This window comes from Grus americana, chromosome 5 (genome assembly GCF_028858705.1).
Source record: "Grus americana isolate bGruAme1 chromosome 5, bGruAme1.mat, whole genome shotgun sequence".
Classification (NCBI taxonomy): Eukaryota; Metazoa; Chordata; class Aves; order Gruiformes; family Gruidae; genus Grus; species Grus americana.
In genome coordinates this window covers 53,487,772-53,507,299 of record NC_072856.1, presented here as the reverse complement: position 1 = coordinate 53,507,299, position 19,528 = coordinate 53,487,772, and the positions used below count along the sequence as shown (strand labels likewise).

Genomic DNA, 19,528 nt, shown 5'->3' with positions numbered 1-19,528 from the left:
ATATACAGAATAAGTGATTATTTGTCTTTTGCCAAGCTAAGATTTCATCTTCTTGCATTGACTTTCCTAACTTGGTCATTTTAATTTGTGGTGAAAATTAAACTATCATTTCAAAAGCAAAGAGGAGAGAAGGAGCCAGGAGGCTATGTAACGATCCAGTCCAGAAGAGACAATGATAGTGATAAGGGTTGTTTTCTTGCTTATGTTTTTCTCTGCTTCTTGTGTGGGTGCCTGAGTTTCAGGAAGGCCCTTGTAACTCTGTAGATAGATCGAGTAGTTGCCATCTTCCAAATGCGCACAAAACCTGATGAAACAGGAAAACGAAAAATCTGCAAGCTACAAATAAATTTGAGCTTGAGCCTAAACCTGCTGAGGTGATGGGAGGTGTCTAATGTTTTGGGTGTTCTTTGGTTTGTTTTTTGTTTAGTGATGAAACAGTTTACCTAACACAGGAACTTTGGGGAAAAAACCTCTAAAAAAGTCTTTTATTCTTCTTATAGCAGCTTATCTAAGAAGGTGCTATGTAACTTATTCATCTAGCTAACTAAAAAAAATAATAATAAATCACTTCTCAGAAGTGATTCATTTTCTTTCACATCTGCAGGTTATTTACTGGGACTGGCTCTTCAGGAAGTCTTTACTCCTTTGTGTTTATTAGACACAATTTTAATTATAATAAACTGAAACACTTGAATGATTGGCTGGCTGAGGGTTGTATCAGAAGTGGGTAGCAGCTTGGTTTTGTCATGCTTATTTAAAAACTAAAAGATCAGGTATGCTCTGCAGCCTTTTTTCTAAAGGAAGCTGCTGTTCTATTGTACCAAGAAACTATTTTTTCTCTCTTCTAAATGAGGCCCTGGATCTCCTAGGAGATTTTAAGGCTGCATATATTCTGAAAAATTGAGTCATTTGATGTGTCTTCTGAAATGATGTTTGAGAAGTAGCAGAATACTTCTTTCAAGTGATCAAGCAGCAGCATACGCAGTTGTTTTGGTCTTCCTTTACAGGTGAGGATATAGCAATGAACCACTGCCTGGATCGCATCCTAGCAGTTGAGTGTAATCTAAACGCTCCCAAGTGAAAACAGGGGGAGGGGGCAGTTAATTTGCTTTAGAAGAAGCTTAGTATTTTAAGGTGGGTTCTGCAGACAATGTCCAAAATTATCACTGGCATCCAGAAGCTCACTATTGCTTGACTTGGGTATGAAAGATACGATGGTCCCTAGCAGATGCTTTTCTCTTTCCTCCCAGACTACCGTGCCATGGAGGACAGAAAGGGCAGGACCACAGCTGCCACCTTGTTTTGTATCCCTGGAGAGAGAGTGTAGCTGGGCTGGTTGCAGCACCCTCTCAGGCAAGGACCGGGAAGGCTGAGGATTCTTTAGCCCACTGTCTTTGGGTCCCAGAATGAGCAGATGTCATGTTCAAGGTTTCTCATAACAGCAGATGAAAGCAGTGGATACTGTGGGATGAGTGTGGAAGCACTGAAGAGAAATTCTTTCCGCACAAAAGGAGTGTAGGATAGATGGGCCTTTTGGAGTGAGACGTAGAAGTGGTCAGGATAACCGTTGAGCCTGAGCCTGTGGGATGTAGCCAGTGGAAGAAGCCTCACTGCTCCAAGGAGTGTTTAAGTGAGAGAGCAGTGAGGTGGGTGGGAGGGTAAAGAGCATCAGCTGAAATACTGAGGGCCAGCGTGAGAGGCAGAGGTTATAGTCCTGGCCTCCTGTCTTTGGGACGTGTTCTGATTGAGGCACTGATGGGATTCATTTGAAACACATTTCATAGGAAACCTCTGCATTGAAAAATCGAGTTCTAACTTTAGCTCTTTAAAAACACCTTTGTATCTGGGCCTATGGAACAAATACAAACTCCTGTTACAAAGGAGAACTTCAGAGGAACAGCTTGGCCACTTTAGAGTAGTGCTCTGTAGCTTCAGTTATGTCATGATGTCAGTTCTTGGGAAATCTCCTAAGCTAGTTGTTCAAGAGCACCTTGGAAATCTTCTTTGTGGCTTAATTACTGGGAAGTAACTATCATCTGTTGCATGTTTATGTAAAAGGTACATAGCAAGTGGAAGAGTTGATGGATAGAATGTAACTGTTCATGTGATCGTAATGTGTGCATGTGGGAAGAGTAGTTTCCCAAGTAAGGCTAATTTCCAAACAAGTCCAGTTAATCTCTCTGTACAAGTATTAAGTGACTTACAGTGATTTTGATTTTGCTTTTAGTGTCATGGAATCAGCAACAGAGAAAGATTGCTGCTACCCAAGGTAAAGCAGCATGGCACTATAATGCCTTTGCTTGACTGACTATTTTGATAAGGACCTACGTTGAGAGATGATAAAAAACCAGAGGATTTAACATATAGTTCTGCCTCATGAAAGTGGTTTAAGTAAAATCTGTTTGGTTCTACTGGGATCTTACCTAGGATAGAAGCCGGCAGTGTTAATCTTGCAGCTGTCTGATATAGCAGCAGACCTGTGCCTTACATCTCAAGTGGCAGTACCTTACAAAGAAGAGCTCACACAGCATCTCTGCAAAACCCAGGTAGGAGGTAAGAAGCAGTAGTGCTGTGTGAAGTGTCTGTAATGGCAAGCTTCATCCACAGCTTGTTGCGTATATTCTCCTAGTACGTTCATCATCAGTGTAGATGTTTGATACTTGACAGCGTAAGCATGCCGTGCCTACTTACACTACTAGAAAGGTGCAAGACCAGTGATGTTTGGCTTGGTGCCATTAAATTACAGCACGAGATCTGTATGGCTGTAGGTGGATAGAGGCAGATAAGTGCCTCTTGAGCAATCCTAGCACCAAAACAGTGGTAAAATTTGAGGAAGAAATGGAAAGAAACTTGATCTTTGATATTATGTTCTCTGTAGTTCTCTTGTGTATGGGCAGAGGGAAGAGTTTAATGGCAACGTTATCATGCAGGTTATCTTTACAAGCACCTGTAAGCAGTTTATTTTCAGGTAGGACACAAGACTTTGTGGGTTAGGATCTTGGTTACAGTGAAATATCTTGCAAATAGTTGAAAAAGAGGAAAGTTCCTGCTTTTAACAATATTAAAATTTCATTTTGTTTTGACATGAGGGCTTGTTCATTCTTTCCCGGTTCATAGCCTTAAATGGCCAAAAATGCAGTTTTAGATTTTTCTTTCGTTTCCTAATTGTCTGTAGGCTTTTTTTTTTTCCTAGGGATGTGAGTAGAGAAATTATTCTTCACCAGGGAAAGCCTCTCCAAAAAAGTCTAGTTATAACCTTACTAGCATTTTTCTAAGGAGAACACCACAATGTGAAAACAGTGGAATAAAATAATAACAAAATGGTCTGTGTTATCTTTTCAGCATCACTTCTGACTGAATATCCTGAAGTAAGACAAGGATATAAATAAAACCGTAGTGCACCTATGTAAGCAGGGTCTGTGGTTTAAAAGCACCCTGGGGCTCTCCTGAAGCTCACCTGAAATTAGTAATCAGAACTGTTGGCATTATGTCTGACTGGTATGCAGGCCAGTGCTTTTTGTTGGCTCAGAGAATTTGCACTTTAATACTTTATACGGAATCTGGTCTTATCTAGAAGCCAGGTCTAGGGAGAGAGTTCTGCTGCAGAATGAAGGCTGGCCTTGAATACTGTCAGACCAATGATGTTGGGCTGTTGGTTAGCTGTGCTTTGCGGGGGGTGCAGGGCGCTGGGTGGTCTGCAGCCTTGCAGGTCTGAGAGCTGCCTGTGGGATTGGGGTGGTGTTTGTCTGTTGTCCACCTTGGGGCAGTGGTACGGAGACATGCAGGCCAGGCTGGAGGAGGACTTCTGCGTGTGGATGGTGGTGCTAGAATTCAGGTGAAGGAAAAAATTTAGGTGTTCAAATTAAAAAAAAAAAAAAAAAATTATCCTGGCAAGGTTTTACTTTTATCTGGAAACTAATTAGAGAAAATAATTAGGGGTGATGTAGTATTTCATTGAGATGTAAGGGTGTAGTCCAAATAAGATAACGACAGTTTATGGCCTCTTAGAGTGCAGCTTTCGCAAGGTTTTGATTATCGTTTTATAACCATCACAACTTTATTGTTCCTGAGGACTGGGAAGATTTTGAAGAGGAACATTTTTGCTCCTGCCCCTAAGGTGATGCCGGTGTATTTTGCAGTTTACTGTGGCACCTTGGACTGTGTACCGACCAAGGACAAAACCCTGTAAGTCCAAGTAGGCAGATAATACCCGCCCAGCGTGAGGGTGAAGTCAGTGAGGCTGAGCAACTGCGTGCAAGGGGGTTACGTAAAGCTGGGTGTGGAGCAGCCGCCTCCTTTATGAAACACGGCTGACTGCAGGGATCTGATGTGCAAAGAGCTGTGAAAACATTGCTGCCTGCGAAAAGGATTTCTTGGAATAAGAAATCCTGCTGTTGCAGATAGATGTGCTAGTGGGGTGTAAAAGCAGACATTTGGTCAAGGATTTTCTTTTGCCTTTGCAAACAGGAATACCTGAAAATATTCTGAGCAAATATTATTTTTATTTACTAAGAGACTGAGAGTTAAATGTGTACATTTCTCTCTGTGTAAAATCCTAATAGTATTACATGGTTCAGTTATTTTCATTAACTGTTACTTGATAGCTCTTGTCTTGAGTGACAGCAAATGGGATGAACAAAAATCACTCTCCTCAGCAGATGTAGTTCAAGGATCCGTCTGAGGCATCCAGAATTTTCAACATCATTTCAAGCTGTTATTTAACATGGATTTTTTTTCCCCCCGTGTATAATGTTTCTTCGAGTCCTTGTACATATTTCAGATTTACAGCAATTTGAAAGTTGTATAAGTTTCTGTAAGTCCCTTTCTTTTATGCTGATTGTATCTCCAATTAACCTGTGATGTAATTCTGGCACTATCTTTGAGCTGATCCTGCATATGACACCCCCCAGTCAAATGTGAAAGCCCTAAAGAGGGAACTGGGGAGTTAGCAGTGTGCATCCGATGATGTGGAAAGCAACCTGAAACAGCAGAGGAATCATCACCTTCTCCTTGCCTTGTGCTGTGTGGTCACCTATAGGCTTGAAATCCCGGTGTGTGGTATAGTATCATCTCCACAGTTGTTCTTATGTCTACAAACAAAAGAAGTGAGCAAGAGAAAATGAGTACGCTTGTCCAGGGGAGGTTTGTTCTGTGATCATGTTTAATCAAACATGTAATCAACATTTAATCAAACATTTAATAAACTGTTTGCATTTTTCCTTCTAATTAGTTGCTGCCAATTATTGGGATTGAAGAGTGAGTTTCAGGGTGGAGCTGTACAAAAATAACCCAGAGGAAAACAACTAGCTGCTACTGTGCCTTTGTGTCTCCCTTTCCAGCTCCTACTCAAAAGCTGGATCAGCTGTTTATACATTCGCCTCCTTAGCAATGATAAGGACAATGGTAATTTGGTAGATTAGAATAGAAATTTAGCTTCTTTTTTTCCCCTGTAAGAGGGATTTAGGTTATCTTATAAACTCATCAGCATGTTGTGATCACACCAGTGTTGTAACAGGGAGGGGCAGGTACCACAGAATCTAGGGAAGTCCATGAAGGGAAACAAATATAAAAGATTCAGCTGAACTGTTGGCCTTAGGCTTTTCTTCTGAGAGGGAGAATGAGGGAATGAGTAACAGAGTTCCAGAATGATTTAGCTTGTTGAGGCAGCTTCTAGAAAATCTGAGGAGGCCCAAGAAATTGTCTGGTTCTTCCAGTTATGCAGTGTAGCAGACCTCCCACCAGGTCCGAATCTGGGCTACGACAGAGTCTGGTTAGAAAATGTAATAGCATTCTGGGGGTTGTGTATCAGCTCCTGCATGCCCTGGCCAAATTTGGGAAAGTTGTAGTCTTAAAACACATGTGCTCAGTCACTGATGGGAAATGATGGGTATAACAGCTGCTGTCTAGGATAAGTTATAAAAAAAAAAAAAACAAGGGCAGGGTTAATTAGAGCATTGTGTGTGTGTGCGCCCCAGTGTGTCTGTAAGAAATTAGTAGCAAGGTGTGCTGTGGAAGGTCAGGAGTGTTGGAGACAGCAAGGCACATGTTGTGATTCTTGGCCCAAGGCAGAGCTTTGAAGGTGACCTTTTGGAAAAAGTGGTGCCTGCAGAAGGGCTGAACCTGATCAGAAAAAAATATTTGTTTGGTTCAGAGAGATGGGATGCTCTAAATTTGTTGTAAGCAAACAGGATTTACGTTGAAGAACTGTCTTTGTTATTCACTTTACCTTATGGAGGGCAGTAGTTGTGTTTTTATGATTTATAAAAGTGGGATTTTTTTCCTCTTACTGCACGGTAAACAATCCACTGAAGCAAACAAGAAAATGGGTGTTCTGGCAGACCTATCCATATGCTACTGCTTAAAGCAAGAAGCCTATGGACTGGAAGAAATAGGGAGAATTTTAATCTTTAGCAGCAAACTTCAGAGTAACATAAAGCAGATGAAATGCCTGACAAAATAGATGCATAGATGCTGTTCTCTGAAGTGGTCTACGCACTGGGACAGGGAATTTTCACCAGCTGGGGTGGAGATTTCTCAGAGATAATGTTTTGCCCTTTTCAGGTGCAGAAGCTATCATGAGTGAGTGATGGAGACTTTGTCTCACTGTCTAATCTCTGCTCCAGGCTCAAATTTGCTCTTTCTGACCTCGGCTGATCCCATGTGTAACAATCCTGTGTCCATCCCTGCCCAAAGCTTTTGGTGTATTTCTATGAATCTTCATGACCTCCGTTGCCTTGATATTAAAAGGTTGGCAACAGTACCTTGTTCCATGTCTTGGATTTCCAACTCCTCAAACTGCAGTGCCATCCAGTGAGACCAATGGAAAACTCTATTCTCTTCTCTGAACCTTTTGGTAAGGTTTTTGCCCAGGGTGTGTGGGGTTGTTGCTTTGGGGGGGGTGTTGTTGTTTGTTTGGGTTTTTTTTGTTCCCTCCTTGTAATGTTCACATCAGCTATTAATATTATTCTATATGCTGTATAATAAAAAACACTTGCTAATTTGCTGTCTCTCTATCTATATCCTTTTTTCTTGTAAGACCATACTCAAATATTGCACGTTGCAGACGTTTTATTTGATTTCTAGGATCATGTGTAACTTGTGCAGATCACCAAGATGATTCACTGCAGCACTGTCAAATGCTCTATCCTATTGCTTCTCAGCAAAGTTGGCCACGTATCAATAAACGGAATATTTTGAAATGGTATGATCATGGCTTGTTGGAAGCCAAGCTTTTGTTTTATTGCAAGCCTCTCTAATGAGGCTTCCAAATAAAGTAAAATAATTTTTCTTTGATCTATGTTGACGTAAACTCAAGCAGAAGAGTCAGTTGCAGGGAAGGAAAGTCCCGTTATTGGTATTGGCATCTGAATCTGTTCAAATGGAGAAAAGCAGTCCAGTTCACATTAATTTGTGCCATGTATTTACTGCTGAACATCTCTTTCATCTCAAATAGGGTACTCGGCTGCAGAATTGCACTTTTCAGATTCTGTTTTTTATTCTGTATTTCAAACATACAGTGTTTGAGGGGGAGCTTCATAGCAAAATAAAGGTGAAACCCAGTTTCAGATGATACTGGGACTGCTTTTAGCCAGCTTTTTATTTGGGGCTTGACCAACCACTCCTCTTTAAAAGAACAGCTGCATTTGTAAGTGCCTTAAACTACAGGCTGAAGCCTGAAATGCATCTCAAAGGGAGCAAAGAAAACAGAGGAACTGACTTGGATGAGTTACATGAGCCTAAACTGATGTAGAGTTTGAGGAGAAGAGATTTCTAGGAACATCTCTTACGTAATTATTTCATGCTAAACCTTTCCATGGATGTCCTTTTAATCCAATGAAACATTGGAGTGGTATCTGTGACAGTGTATATAGCTGGCCGCAGAAACTTCTCGGCATAGACTCTTGCTGTCAGTTATGTCTATGAATTTATGGCTGACTCTGGTTCCATAAATGAAGAGGAAAATTTGTTTCTTGCATATGCAAACAATGGTCACTTGGTGAATGCAGGAGACAAGAAATCACAAGTGCTCTCAAGGCTAATGAAAATTGAGGGAGACTTGGTGTCTGACTTGTCCAGTGCCAAAACATTAGGGCCATCCTTTATGGTGGGGGGTGGGGGAGTTGCAATCAGGTTTCTTCAGTGAGCAGACGTGTTAAGTTTCTTGTGTTAACTTTCACTTGTTTGTATAATGAAGTTTTGCATGAAGGGAAAAAGCCCCAGACACCTATATATCTTAGTTGAAGCCTGGCTGGAGATGAATAAACTCATTTTTGCATGGCAAGTTGCTGAATTTAAATACGTCTCTAATTTCTGCCAAAAAAATGCCCAGTCTCTTTTAGAGATCCAAGATGTGGGAAAAAAAAAAAATAAAAAAATTATGTATTACACATTTCTCATGCATGTCTCGATGGGTGTCTGGCCTCTGTAAAAACTCCCCAAAGGTTTATTCAAGGCTGTTTGCCAAAGTCTTGTAAAGTTGCAGTAGATGTACAGCATATGGTTTTAGGGTTAGTGGATTAAAAGCCATTTCTAGATGAAAGCTGGCTTGGCAGACGTGCTCTTCTCACTGCGCCCCTTGGTTTTAGCAGAGTGGAGACGTGCTTTCATTCTCTGTTGCTGTGTGCAAGAGACCTGCAATACTGCCCTGGGGCCCAGCAGAGCCTCGTCTCAATGACCATACTGGACTGATGGGCTTTGTGCAGCATGCTTATGTTGAAGACGAAGGCAGCTGAAGCTCCCTCTGAGAACATCAAGGCAAGCCACTAGAGTGCTTTTATTTGGGTAAAAGGCAGGTATCCAGATAAGACTTGTGAAAGTAAATGGAGCACCTGTAGCGTGCTGGAGAGAAATGATGGGATGGGGGCAGAGGGGAGGGGTGTGGAAGCGGCAGTTTCTAGCCTATGCATAAGTCTACTTTAAGGACCTTCTTTTTTAATGACTTTAAGAAACTCAATTCAGAGCTTTGATTAGCGTGTGAGGATCTAGGAGACACAGAGGGCTTTCTAGGTTGGCTTGCCATACCTGTGCATGTTGTAGAAAGATATTTGTAGGAAGAGATTCCTCTCCAGATAGTCTTAGTTCATTCTTGTGATTTTGAGGATTATAATAATTTCTTCTTCAAAACTTCCACATTGTTACAACAGATGCCTCAAAGTGGTCTTAATATGCTGAACACCAACTTGGTAGGAGACTCGCAAGCTTTCTGCAAACCTTTCAGAGTCCTGAAGAAGACACACTTTTCTTGAATAATTTTTTGCTGTCAGAGTTGATTTGCATTGCTAGAACCTCAGAGTGCAGCAGTAGTTCTCGAGGTTGATGGTGTGGGATACTTTACAAATGCACTGCCTAGAGGGACTGCGGTCTAGTTAAACTGTGGATAATGGTTCTGGTAAATTATTTCTAATACAGTTTCCTCTTCTGTATGTTTTTGCCAGGTGGTTGTGTGCAAGCTCCAACAATGAGATTGTTAAAGTTGACTATGGCAGATAACCTAAAACTAAGAGAAATCCTGAAGGGGCCAGATTCTCAGAGGGCAATTGTCAAGCACTTTCAGAATGTCTGCTTACTGTAGGCTAAGACAGGTTGGGTACCTATAATTGTTTTATGAGCTTGAGAGACCAAACCAGTTCATGTTTTGTCTTTTCTGTTCTTCCTCTTTCCTCTTCCAAAAAAAAGACAATTGCTGTCAATAGTTATGCACATTGGTTAGCTCACGAGATGTGTTGCACTTCTTCAATCTGAACTCTCACTGTCCAAATAGAACAGGGGGGCTTTGGGAAGGCTTATAGGTCATGATGTAAATATATTTAATCTGAAGATCCCTCTCTCTAGATGGATAGATATAGTAAGATATATAGATAGGTAAATATAGCTAGATTTATATTAGCAGCCCAAATCCCTGTATCGTTTCTTTAACCTTGCTTGGTAGCTGATAACAGCCATTTGCATTAATACTGGTAAACCAATATTTGTGATTTGGATGGCTTATCTGCAATAGTAGAGAAGAATCATTTGATGCTTGAATCTGATTGATAGTGCTTAAATCTAAAATCACTACTGAAACAACGTTCTCAATGTATGCTGTGATTCTATATTGTTCAAATGAAAGGGAAAATGCATGCTGTCCCTACGTAAACCTCATCTTGCCTTATAAAAGCCACGGAAACCTCAAATATATTTGATTAACCAAAACATGGGAGGCAGCTGTTTTAATAAAGGGGCATTTGCAGTTGTTACAATTCTGAGAGAAAGCTCTCTAAAATATGTGTGCAGGTTTTACTAACCTTGGTGTACGTAAGTTAAAAATTAATACCGGTGCTGAACAGTAAATAGCTTTATGGTGGGTCACAATGAACAGTGAGGCAGGACCCTAAAGGAAACCCCAGAATAAACCAAGGCTTGCTTGCTTGCATCTGGCTTAAATCTTTTACTTCTGAGAGGTGCTCTTCTCCTACGTGGATATCTGTAAGAGCAACCTGATTTTGTTGGCCTTCCAGTACAGATGTGGGGTGAACCAGCTTTTTCCCCACTCACCTTGACAGCCTTGTCAGTGTTGGGACAAAAAGATCTATTCTCTTATTACCTCTGCTCTGCCCTTCTTGTCCTGTTTTTCTTTTCCAGTCAGAAGGAGCCTACGGTTCAGTCTGGGTTTGACTGTAGTACAAGAAGATACCAGTGAGATTGCTTTAAACAAACCAGTTCAGGGGATTCTGAGAGTGAAAAATAAAAGTTTGGCTGCAAAACCCAGAAGGTGGCTACATCCCTCAAGTGAGCACTGCAGTCTGCACTAAGCTGTGTGCTGCCACAAGGAAGTAGGTCTTAGTACCTGAGCTGAGGAGTTTAAAGCTAGGCGAGGCTCCAGTTTCTAGATAGGTTTGTAGGTAGGCAGAAGCAGAGATGTATGCGTTGATTCAACTGTCTATGCATTGCTTCAGCACTTGTTAATTCTTAGTTCCTGTTGCAAAAGATGTGGTATTTGAAAGGAGGCAGACAGGCAGGATGCTTGATTATCTTGTCTGATGCAGTTCAAGGATTTATTGGTAAACCTCTCTGTTCAAGGGTTGATACTGCTCAGAAGCAATGTGGAGGCCAACATAATTATAGAGTTTGGAGGAGCGGTACTTCAGCTGACTGTAGATGCAATGGTATCTCAGCCTATGAGAATAGGCATTTGACTAATACTGTTAGCTAGTTTGGTTTGAGAACTGTCTGAGCATAAAGTTAGAAAGACCTGTGCAAAGGTAGGAGGAATTCCACATATCGCTGGACAAAGCTTACTGAAGGGCATCAAAATGTGGCTGGCATACAGTATAAATGTAAAGCTGTATCAGTCTGTCATTGCAGGATTTGTGTGCTGCCAGCTCTCCCTGCTGTGACAAGGAGATTCCCAAGATGGTGATGCTTCGTGGGGGAGCGCTTCTGTAGCTGAGTGTGCCTGTGTCTGTATGTCCTTTTAGGAGTTTCAGCGTAAGGAATCTGTTAGCTGTAGCCACAGGAGCTTCAGGATATTTCTTGATAGTAAGTATCTCCAGTTAACTGTCAGCAGGGTCACTGAGTGTTTCTTTACATTTAGTGCTGTTTCATTTGACTGCTAGTGAATGACCATCCTAATTCGTTGTTAACTTAAAATGGCATTGTTCTGGCAGCCCTTTCTAATCCCATTTTGCACAGTTGCATACCATTACATTGCGCTTTCTGAGCACATAGTGTTCTTTTATTTGAAACGAAAAAGGTGATGAAACAGGTTTCAGAGAGCTGCCAGTGAGGGAGAAGTGTAGTATTGCTTTGTGTTGTTTGGGATGTAGACCCATTGCTTGGAGTGTTGGCATGGGCTTGGTGGGATTAAATATGGAAGATGAACTCCTGTTAACTTGTGTCGTCTGGAAAACTGAAAAACCCTGTCTGCTTGTTGGACCCACCATTGATGCAGGGGAGAAATGGAAGTATCCATTTCCCATTATCTTTCAGACTGGTATAGTTCTAGCAGTGCTGTCCAGAACTGACACTGATGTAATCTTCATCCATTGACTCAATGTGAGTTCTCCTTTCAGCTTCACTGTAGGTAGCTTTTCATGGCAAGTCTTTCAGTATGGTTTTATTTGCCTTACATTACAATTTAGTACTGGAGAAGTTGAGAAGACTACTTCTTCTGCCTTCTTACTTCACCATAATAGATGTTAAGAAATGGGAAATAGTTTTTCCTGCAATTTGGCAGTATCTGGAAAGTCAGAAGTAAACAAAATACCAATCTGCTAACTAATGTACATCTTGGTGAATAGGGGATTGCCCTTCTTGCCTAAGTTATATGAAGATTCTCTTGATGAAGATCTGCATTTCTAGAGCTCCGCTGGCACTGAAAAATGGAAGGTTGTAAAATTTTTCTTGCTGACTAGTGACTTATTCTGTGATTTAAGAGAAAAAGACACTAATAATTTCTAACTGCTAGCTTAAATTAATACGGGATGAGAGTTGCTAAGAATGATATAAAATGCAAATTTTTGGAAGCTTGATTTCAGAGAATAAAATATTAAAGTGTTTTATGGCTATAGCACCAAGAAGTTTTATCAACACATGCAGACAACTTCTGCTTCAGTGTGACAGCTAATTGAACATATCATGGCACTGGAGAGCAAGTACGCAATATTAAGCATCCTTCAGATTATAAACCTGTTAGTGTGAGGTTATTGTTCATATTGTTCATTTTGTTTGTAAAATGTAAATGTGTTCATGTGTTTCTCGAAGCCTCTAATAGCTTCTGCAGTAAGAGTTTAATACATATAAATACCACATCTGTCCCCAGAAGGGATACTGTCTTCTGCCTCATGATTCTGCTGCCTCTTCTCAGGTCTCTCTGTCGTCACCAGTGCCTTGTGACCTTAGAAGGACTTTTGAAAGGGATGGGTCATGTGTTTGCTTTTTGCAGTGGGTCATATTAGCACTGGGGTGGCCGGGGTCGTGGGGAGACAAAGGGAGCTGGGAGCAGAGAGGACATGCGTGCTGTTTGCAGTGCTTAAGGAAGCAGGCAGTTTATTGAAGCCAAAGGATGATGCTGGAACAATTTAGCCTGCAAATTTGAAGGACTCTGACCTTTGGGAAGTTAATGTCCTGTAATGGAAGATACAGTGCCAAAACAGCTTGGTTTGAAGATGGTTTTTAATAAGTTTATAAAGAGATCACATGGTGTGGCTGGCTGCCATAGCTGGGAACTGGATCTGATAATGTCTGGTGGTGTAAGCTTATGGCTGATGTCTGAACCCTGCCCAATTGCTTATAATTGTCATCAGGTACTAAATATGTCTCTGAATGTCTGGTAGGATGAATAGCTCATTGCCTCTAATACTTTTTCTGTGCAGCTGTTAATCATTCCTTCTTCCCACTGATGGCCCTTCAGTTTTTTTCTTGAAAGACCATGGTTAAAGGTTTTGTGTCCCTGGTGGGAAAGCAGCAAGTATGGGCTCCCAGAACCTGGGGTCACTAGTTCCAAGAAAAGAGTCTGGCAGAGCTCAGCAGCACTGATCCATCTTAAATGCCTAGTTTAAAAAGAAAACAGAAGAAAACAGATCCTTTCAAGCTATTTTTAATGCCTTTATGGCTCTTATTACTTGGAATTTACAGATTTTATTTCTACAATACCTATTGTTTAATGGTGAAATTAGTAGCCTTGTAATATTTCGTTAAACCATTACTGAAACTTTTTGTGACTAAAGGCAGTTTATTTCCTCTAGTTACTGTTTACAGTGTCTGATTTCTTTCCTTTGTGGCTTTTTCCTCTCTGCTACTTGAACCTCTGAAGTCATGATGTTGGATGCTTCAGTTTTTCATTGGTCTTGCAGGATAAGGGGTTAGTGGGTTTCCAGCTGGTCCTTGCTGTAAGATGCTAGTGAATGTTTGTGTGTGTTGTGGGAATTTGTGGTGTGTGGAAGCATTGCATCAAAGAAATACATTAATACCATTATTAGCCACTTTTTTACATGGGAAATTTTGGAGGTGAAATATTCTCCTGAGAAAATGAGCTTCACTGCGTGCACTAATAACTTCTTAGGCTATTAAAACAGAAATAAAGAGTGCCCTTTACTTTTGAAATTGTAAGTTCTGTTTGGCATTTTTCAATCTGTCACTCAGACAGCAAAAGTATGTTAATTAATTTAACCATGGCTATAATACACGACCTGATAGTCATTTTCTCTTTTAACTGTCATTCGCTATGATGTTCAGGTCCTAGATGCTGTGGGGAATTAGTCCAAGCTGTTTACTTTAGTTGTTAAATAATCCAAACCCAGCCCCAAAAGCTAAGCATTCTACATACTTTGAGGCTGTGGTAAAACATCAGTTCCAAAACACTGATTAATATGCTTTTAGTAACTTGATATTGAATCCTTCTCTAAATCCATACATCATTCTAACTTAAACAAGAAGTCAACTTGCATGGTAATTATTTTAATTACTGTTGTGTATGGTGAGGCTTGCATTATCCAGAAGAGTTGTTCACTGACTTCAGGTATAGAACTATATATAGTCATAACAAGCTTCTGGGTTTTATTCGGTATTGCAGGCTAATGCAGCAGTTGCTTAAACATTTCTGGTTTTCCTTTAAATGTTGCAGTGTGTGATTCAGCAGAGCTGCATGCTGAAGGAGGGGAACATGAGACGCACCAGTCAGTAATTTGTGCTGCACCTGAATAGGTTTCCATAGCTTTAGGCATACTATGCCGGTGTAAGACATTGAAGCTTTGCTGTAAGTTATGTTTTTAGTTTTATCGCCTTCGAACACTTTTTCCCCTTCTCTCTTCTCCCAGAGGTTTTCTAACATTTGCTAGTAATTTTTTTTTTTTTTTCCTCCTGGGCTGATGGTTGGAGTACAAGATCCCTGTCTAGATGGTCTTTGTAATGAAATGTATTTTAAAAATAGTAACCTCTGGGAATATAGTTTAGAACTGACCATTTTTCAAACATCTGTTCAATGAAAGTGGGCAGACACAGTCTCTCTTTGACCCAGTTGTGTTGCCTCTTTGGAGGGAGGAGGGAAATATAGCTAATGATGATGATCTTTTTTCCACTCAGAAAAAGACTTGCTGTGGGTTTTGTATAGCCTATTGCCAATATCAGGAGGCAGCCAGGTCAGCTGGGAACAGGAGCCCTTCCTCTGGTAGGCTTTGGCTCGATTTCAAGCTACTTGGGAAGAAAGAGGGGTCATGGACAGCACCATGAGGGACACAAGAGTAGTGGTCAATACTCCAAGTGAAATAGCCCCCCTGGGAGTCAGCACCTTTGAACACCTTTGAAACAGGCGTTAGTACCTCTGGAAGCATTCTGCCTAGCCTGGATATGTTCTTGTATTCCTCAGGTTTTTTTAACTGTCTCGTTTGTCTGGCTTGTCTGCAGAATTTGCAGTTTTCTGCTTGCGTCTGAGCTGCAGTCCTGTACCCCTGCAAGCATCTGTGCTTTGCGTTGGGAGAGGAGTTTGTCATAGTATCTCATGTACATTAAGTGCATCTGCGGTGCGTGTCTTAGCATAGCTTAACAGAAAGCCTGTCCTCTGCTAAAGAAACAGCCCAAAAGAACGTACACCAAGGCTGTAGGATGTATTTTTCTTACTAGCTTTTTAAGCATCATCTGAAGGAGTGGTGACTGGTCCATGGTTCTGTCAGACTCCCAGAGCAGTTTATTTGGCAACCATCTTCTCTCCACTGAGTGTCCCACGCAGACAGGCCCCTGTTGGGGAATCGCTTGTGGACCACAGCCTGCTTCGTTCTCTCTGTTTATTTTTGGAGGGTCCTAGAGTTTCTCGTGTGTAGGATGAGCTTTCTTTCCGTGCCTATCCCCAAGCTCTTTCACATGTGACGTGAGGCAGTTAGTGGTTAGATGGTATTGCATGCTTGGTTGCATAAGGGATGTCTTGCTGCCCTGAGCCTGCAGCTGTGACTTGCCCAGCCAAAAAGCCTGGAGTCACTCACTGGCTTAGGAAATCTGAGGCGGAGAATCAGCTAATGCCAGAACTGGAGTGTGTGGTTGCTTGACATCCTGGTTGTTTGGATTTCTTTTGTTTTTAAAATAACTTATTTTTCAAAAAAGCTATTTTGGTAGAGGATTTTTCCCAAATTAACTAATCCTCAAAATATGCATGCTTCTGTGGTTTCTGGTCCCCTGGACTTAAGTATAAAAAGTTCTCATGTTTCAGGTAACCAAAGGGGAAACATCCCTCCCCCTTCTGAAAAAGGGGAAGACCCAGCACTACAAGCTAACCTTGGTAATCGTTTCCTCCTTCCCATAGCTTTTTAAGCATGTGTGACATCACACCCAACAGCAGCCACCCCTTCTCTCCCTGCTTGTGTGCTGGTCTGGCTTCTTCCCTTCTGCTGGGGCAGCACAATCAGTTTCTGTAAGTCCCAATAAATTTGCAAAGTCCATAGAAAGAATCAGCCCAGAAGTTTTCTGAAGTGGGTTTGGCAACCAGCTTGCAAATATTTTTCTTCTTCAAAAGTAGAACAAAACTTATTCAGTGTGTATGCAGGCATGTCAAGAAATGCAGTCTTTGCCATCAGCCTTTACTCTTCAAGAGGTGCTGGAGCAGTCCCGTCTGAAGCCTGGTGTATTTCAATGGCAGTTTTGAGTTGTTCTGTTTACTCCAGGGCAAACACAGCAAAAATGTAGCTCCTTTGGTTATTTTAAGTTTTAGCTCACAATACTTAGAATGCTTCTGAGTAGGCGGCTGCTGCCCTAATTTACCAAAAAAACATTCTCCACCTAATATTTCTTATTTATCTTGCTTAGCTGTGTGAAAGTTATTGTTTCAACTGTTCGGCTATTAACTCTTTTTCTACAAGAATTGTATTTTCTTCTCAAAGCACAGCTGAAATGCATCTGGGCAGCCTCAGGTGGTGGTCTGTAGCAATGCTTCCCAGGATGTAATGGCAGTTTATTAATCACTCACTGCTTAAAGGCTACTGTTATCTGCAAGAGGGCTTTGAAATTCTCTGCAAGAGGTGCTTGGTTTCATTTTCTTTTTAATTTCCTTGCTGAGCAACGATGAGCCCTCTGTTGTGCCTGTGCAGTGCATGCTGATTCTAGGCCAGAGCAACTCCAGACTGGTGAAGTGGAAGAAGGGAGCGATTTGTGTCATAGATGCTGACTGATCGCCTGTCCCTTTGGGCATCTTTGTAATGGTCTCCCAAAAGAAAGACTTACTGTATCGGGCAGAAAACTGGAGGAGCCATTGTGTATTCAGCAGTGTGCGGCAGTTGCAACTATGGACAACACCACAGATGCTCTTAGATAGAAAAGCATTGAGGGCAGAGTTAGGCAGTCCTGCTCCGTGACCTCCTCAGAAAGGGTCTTTGGTTTTCACATATGGGGTTAGTGGGAACGAGGAAGAGAGATTCCTGTCTTGTGCTTGCTGAGGCTTTTGATTTTTAAGTTAAATTTCCTATGTCTTCAAAGTGAGGAGAAGGTTATAACATTTAAATAGCCTGCATATACTGGGAGGGTGGCATGGAGCAGGAATGGCTGGGCTTTGTGCCAGGGATTCAGTTCTACTCTCAAGACCAGAGCAGAAATAGTTTGGTTTGCTTGATAACTTGTCAAATGCAATGACTGAGCATCGTCTGGCTGCATGCACCTGAATCTTAATTCTAATATCAGCAGAATAGATGACCATCTCTACAGAGCCACCCAAATTGGCTCTACCAATTGCAGTTCTCAACATTTTGGTGTATAATTTCTAGGCTTCTGCAGTCTCTTATCCCTGGTGTTTCATTCAGCATCACTAGAACTATTCCCCTTATGGCCAAAGCAGTGTTCAGAGGCTTGGGCCTTTCTGACAAACCCCAGGTGTTTGAACGCTGCTCTTGCAGGAGCCAGAGTGACTACAAGTCCTTGAACTGAAGTCCAAGGATGCGTCTAAACCACGGGGTATTGCGCTCTCCAGTGTCCCCACATCCAGGCTGCCCAACATCTAGAACTGGGTATTGTGGTATGCTGTGTCCGTCTTCCTGGTCACATCTGAGTGCGTGTCCCTTTCTGCCCAAAGGAAACCACAGCACTGGGGGCTGATGCATGCACAGGGTCCCATCCCAGCCCGTAAGCTGATGCTTGCTCTGGCTGGAACAGCGGAGCATACTTGCTTTATGGGGTTGAATCCATACCTGTTTGCTTGCATGGCTGCTTGTGTAATTTATGAGCTTTTCTTTGGGCACAGCCACACGATGGTTGTTGCCTCTGCTGAGGCCAGCACAGTTAGGTCCATCTGACACAGTGCAGGAGCAGTCACCAGCTGGAGTTTTAAATAATTGTGGTTTTCAGACACTGCTTCCAGAATGAATTGTCTGTCTTGAGCAGTGGGTCTATGGGGATGTATCTGTGATGGAGTTGCAGCAGGATGACACATCTGAGCAGGGTGCTCCAGCTGCAGGGCAATCTCTCTCTTCCAGACCTAACCTGTTTCTGTACCCTTTCTTTGTCCCCTTCCCTGCTCTGTTTGTAGGGCTAGTCTGTGGAGCCAGCCTTGGGTATCTTTGTGCTTGTAGTGAAGCCAAGCCATGGGACATCTTAAAAGTTTCTTGGCAAGGGTTTCAAGCATAGAACAACTGATGCAAGTTACTCTGTGTGTGTGTGTGTGGCTCTGGGAAGCATTCTGTGTACCAAGATAACGGGGGTAGAACAAGGCTGTAAGAGGATAAGTGGCTGCAAGGTGCCGTGTTCATTCTCCCTGGCATTTATACATGTATCTTTGGATCAAAATCAAAGATCTATCAAACACATGGAATGTGCTGTGGTGCAATTCACAGACTCTGAGGGCAGATGACAAATGAAGAGTGAAGTAGAACTGACCAAATTTGAGATGCTTGCTTCCTAACATCACCCTCTTCTTAACTCTGCTCATCTGGCAGTTGTGTCAGTCCCAGTGGTGCAGCTGCTTAGCGTGCATCTTGGGTCACTTCTGAGGCCTTGATTCAGAAGCTGCCGAAGTGCTTCCTAGGCAGGGAATGGAATTGAACAAGTGCCTTTCTGAATTTGAATCAGGTTCATTAGTGTAGATTTTTATTGTTTGCATTCTAGTATAAAGCAACTCTTTTCCATTAGTGTTTGTTTTTACATTTTCCCCATGATTCCAACATTAACCATTCCTTTTTTTTTTCCTTTTCTTTTCCAGGAAAAGAGGAGTAGAAGTAGTACAGGTGAGTAGAAGCTACCTTTTGGTTTTTTCCCCCCTCTATTTTCTTATAAAAAAGGTTTACTGACTTCAAATGCTGTCATTTAGATGTGTCCTGGTTTCAGCTGAGATAGACTTAATTTTCTTCACAGTAGCTAGTATGGAGCTATGTTTCTGATTTGTGCTGAAAAACAGTGTTGATAATACAGAGATGTTTTAGTTACTGCTGAGCAGTGCTTACGCAGAGCCAAGGCCTTTTCTGCTTCTCACACCACCCCACCAGCAAGTAGGCTGGGGGTGCACAGGAAGTTGGGAGGGGACACAGCCGGGACAGCTGACCCCAGCCGACCAAAGGGATATTCCATACCGTATGGTGTCATG

General features: G+C 41.9%; 1 protein-coding gene across 11 annotated transcripts in view; it reads left to right on the top strand.

The window, feature by feature from the left end:
- ITPK1 (inositol-tetrakisphosphate 1-kinase) overlaps positions 1 to 19,528 on the top strand; it is a 153,977-nt gene that overhangs the window by 15,809 nt on the left and 118,640 nt on the right. For 9 of the 11 annotated variants that reach the window (XM_054825802.1, XM_054825808.1, XM_054825803.1 and 6 more), the window contains one exon: positions 19,148 to 19,172. In XM_054825802.1, coding sequence (XP_054681777.1) covers positions 19,148 to 19,172 — 25 coding nt within the window. Of the gene's footprint in view, positions 1 to 6,823; positions 6,854 to 12,304; positions 12,367 to 19,147; positions 19,173 to 19,528 lie in introns of those variants that run through there. The other 2 variants (XM_054825811.1, XM_054825804.1) reach the window with 2 other exon arrangements.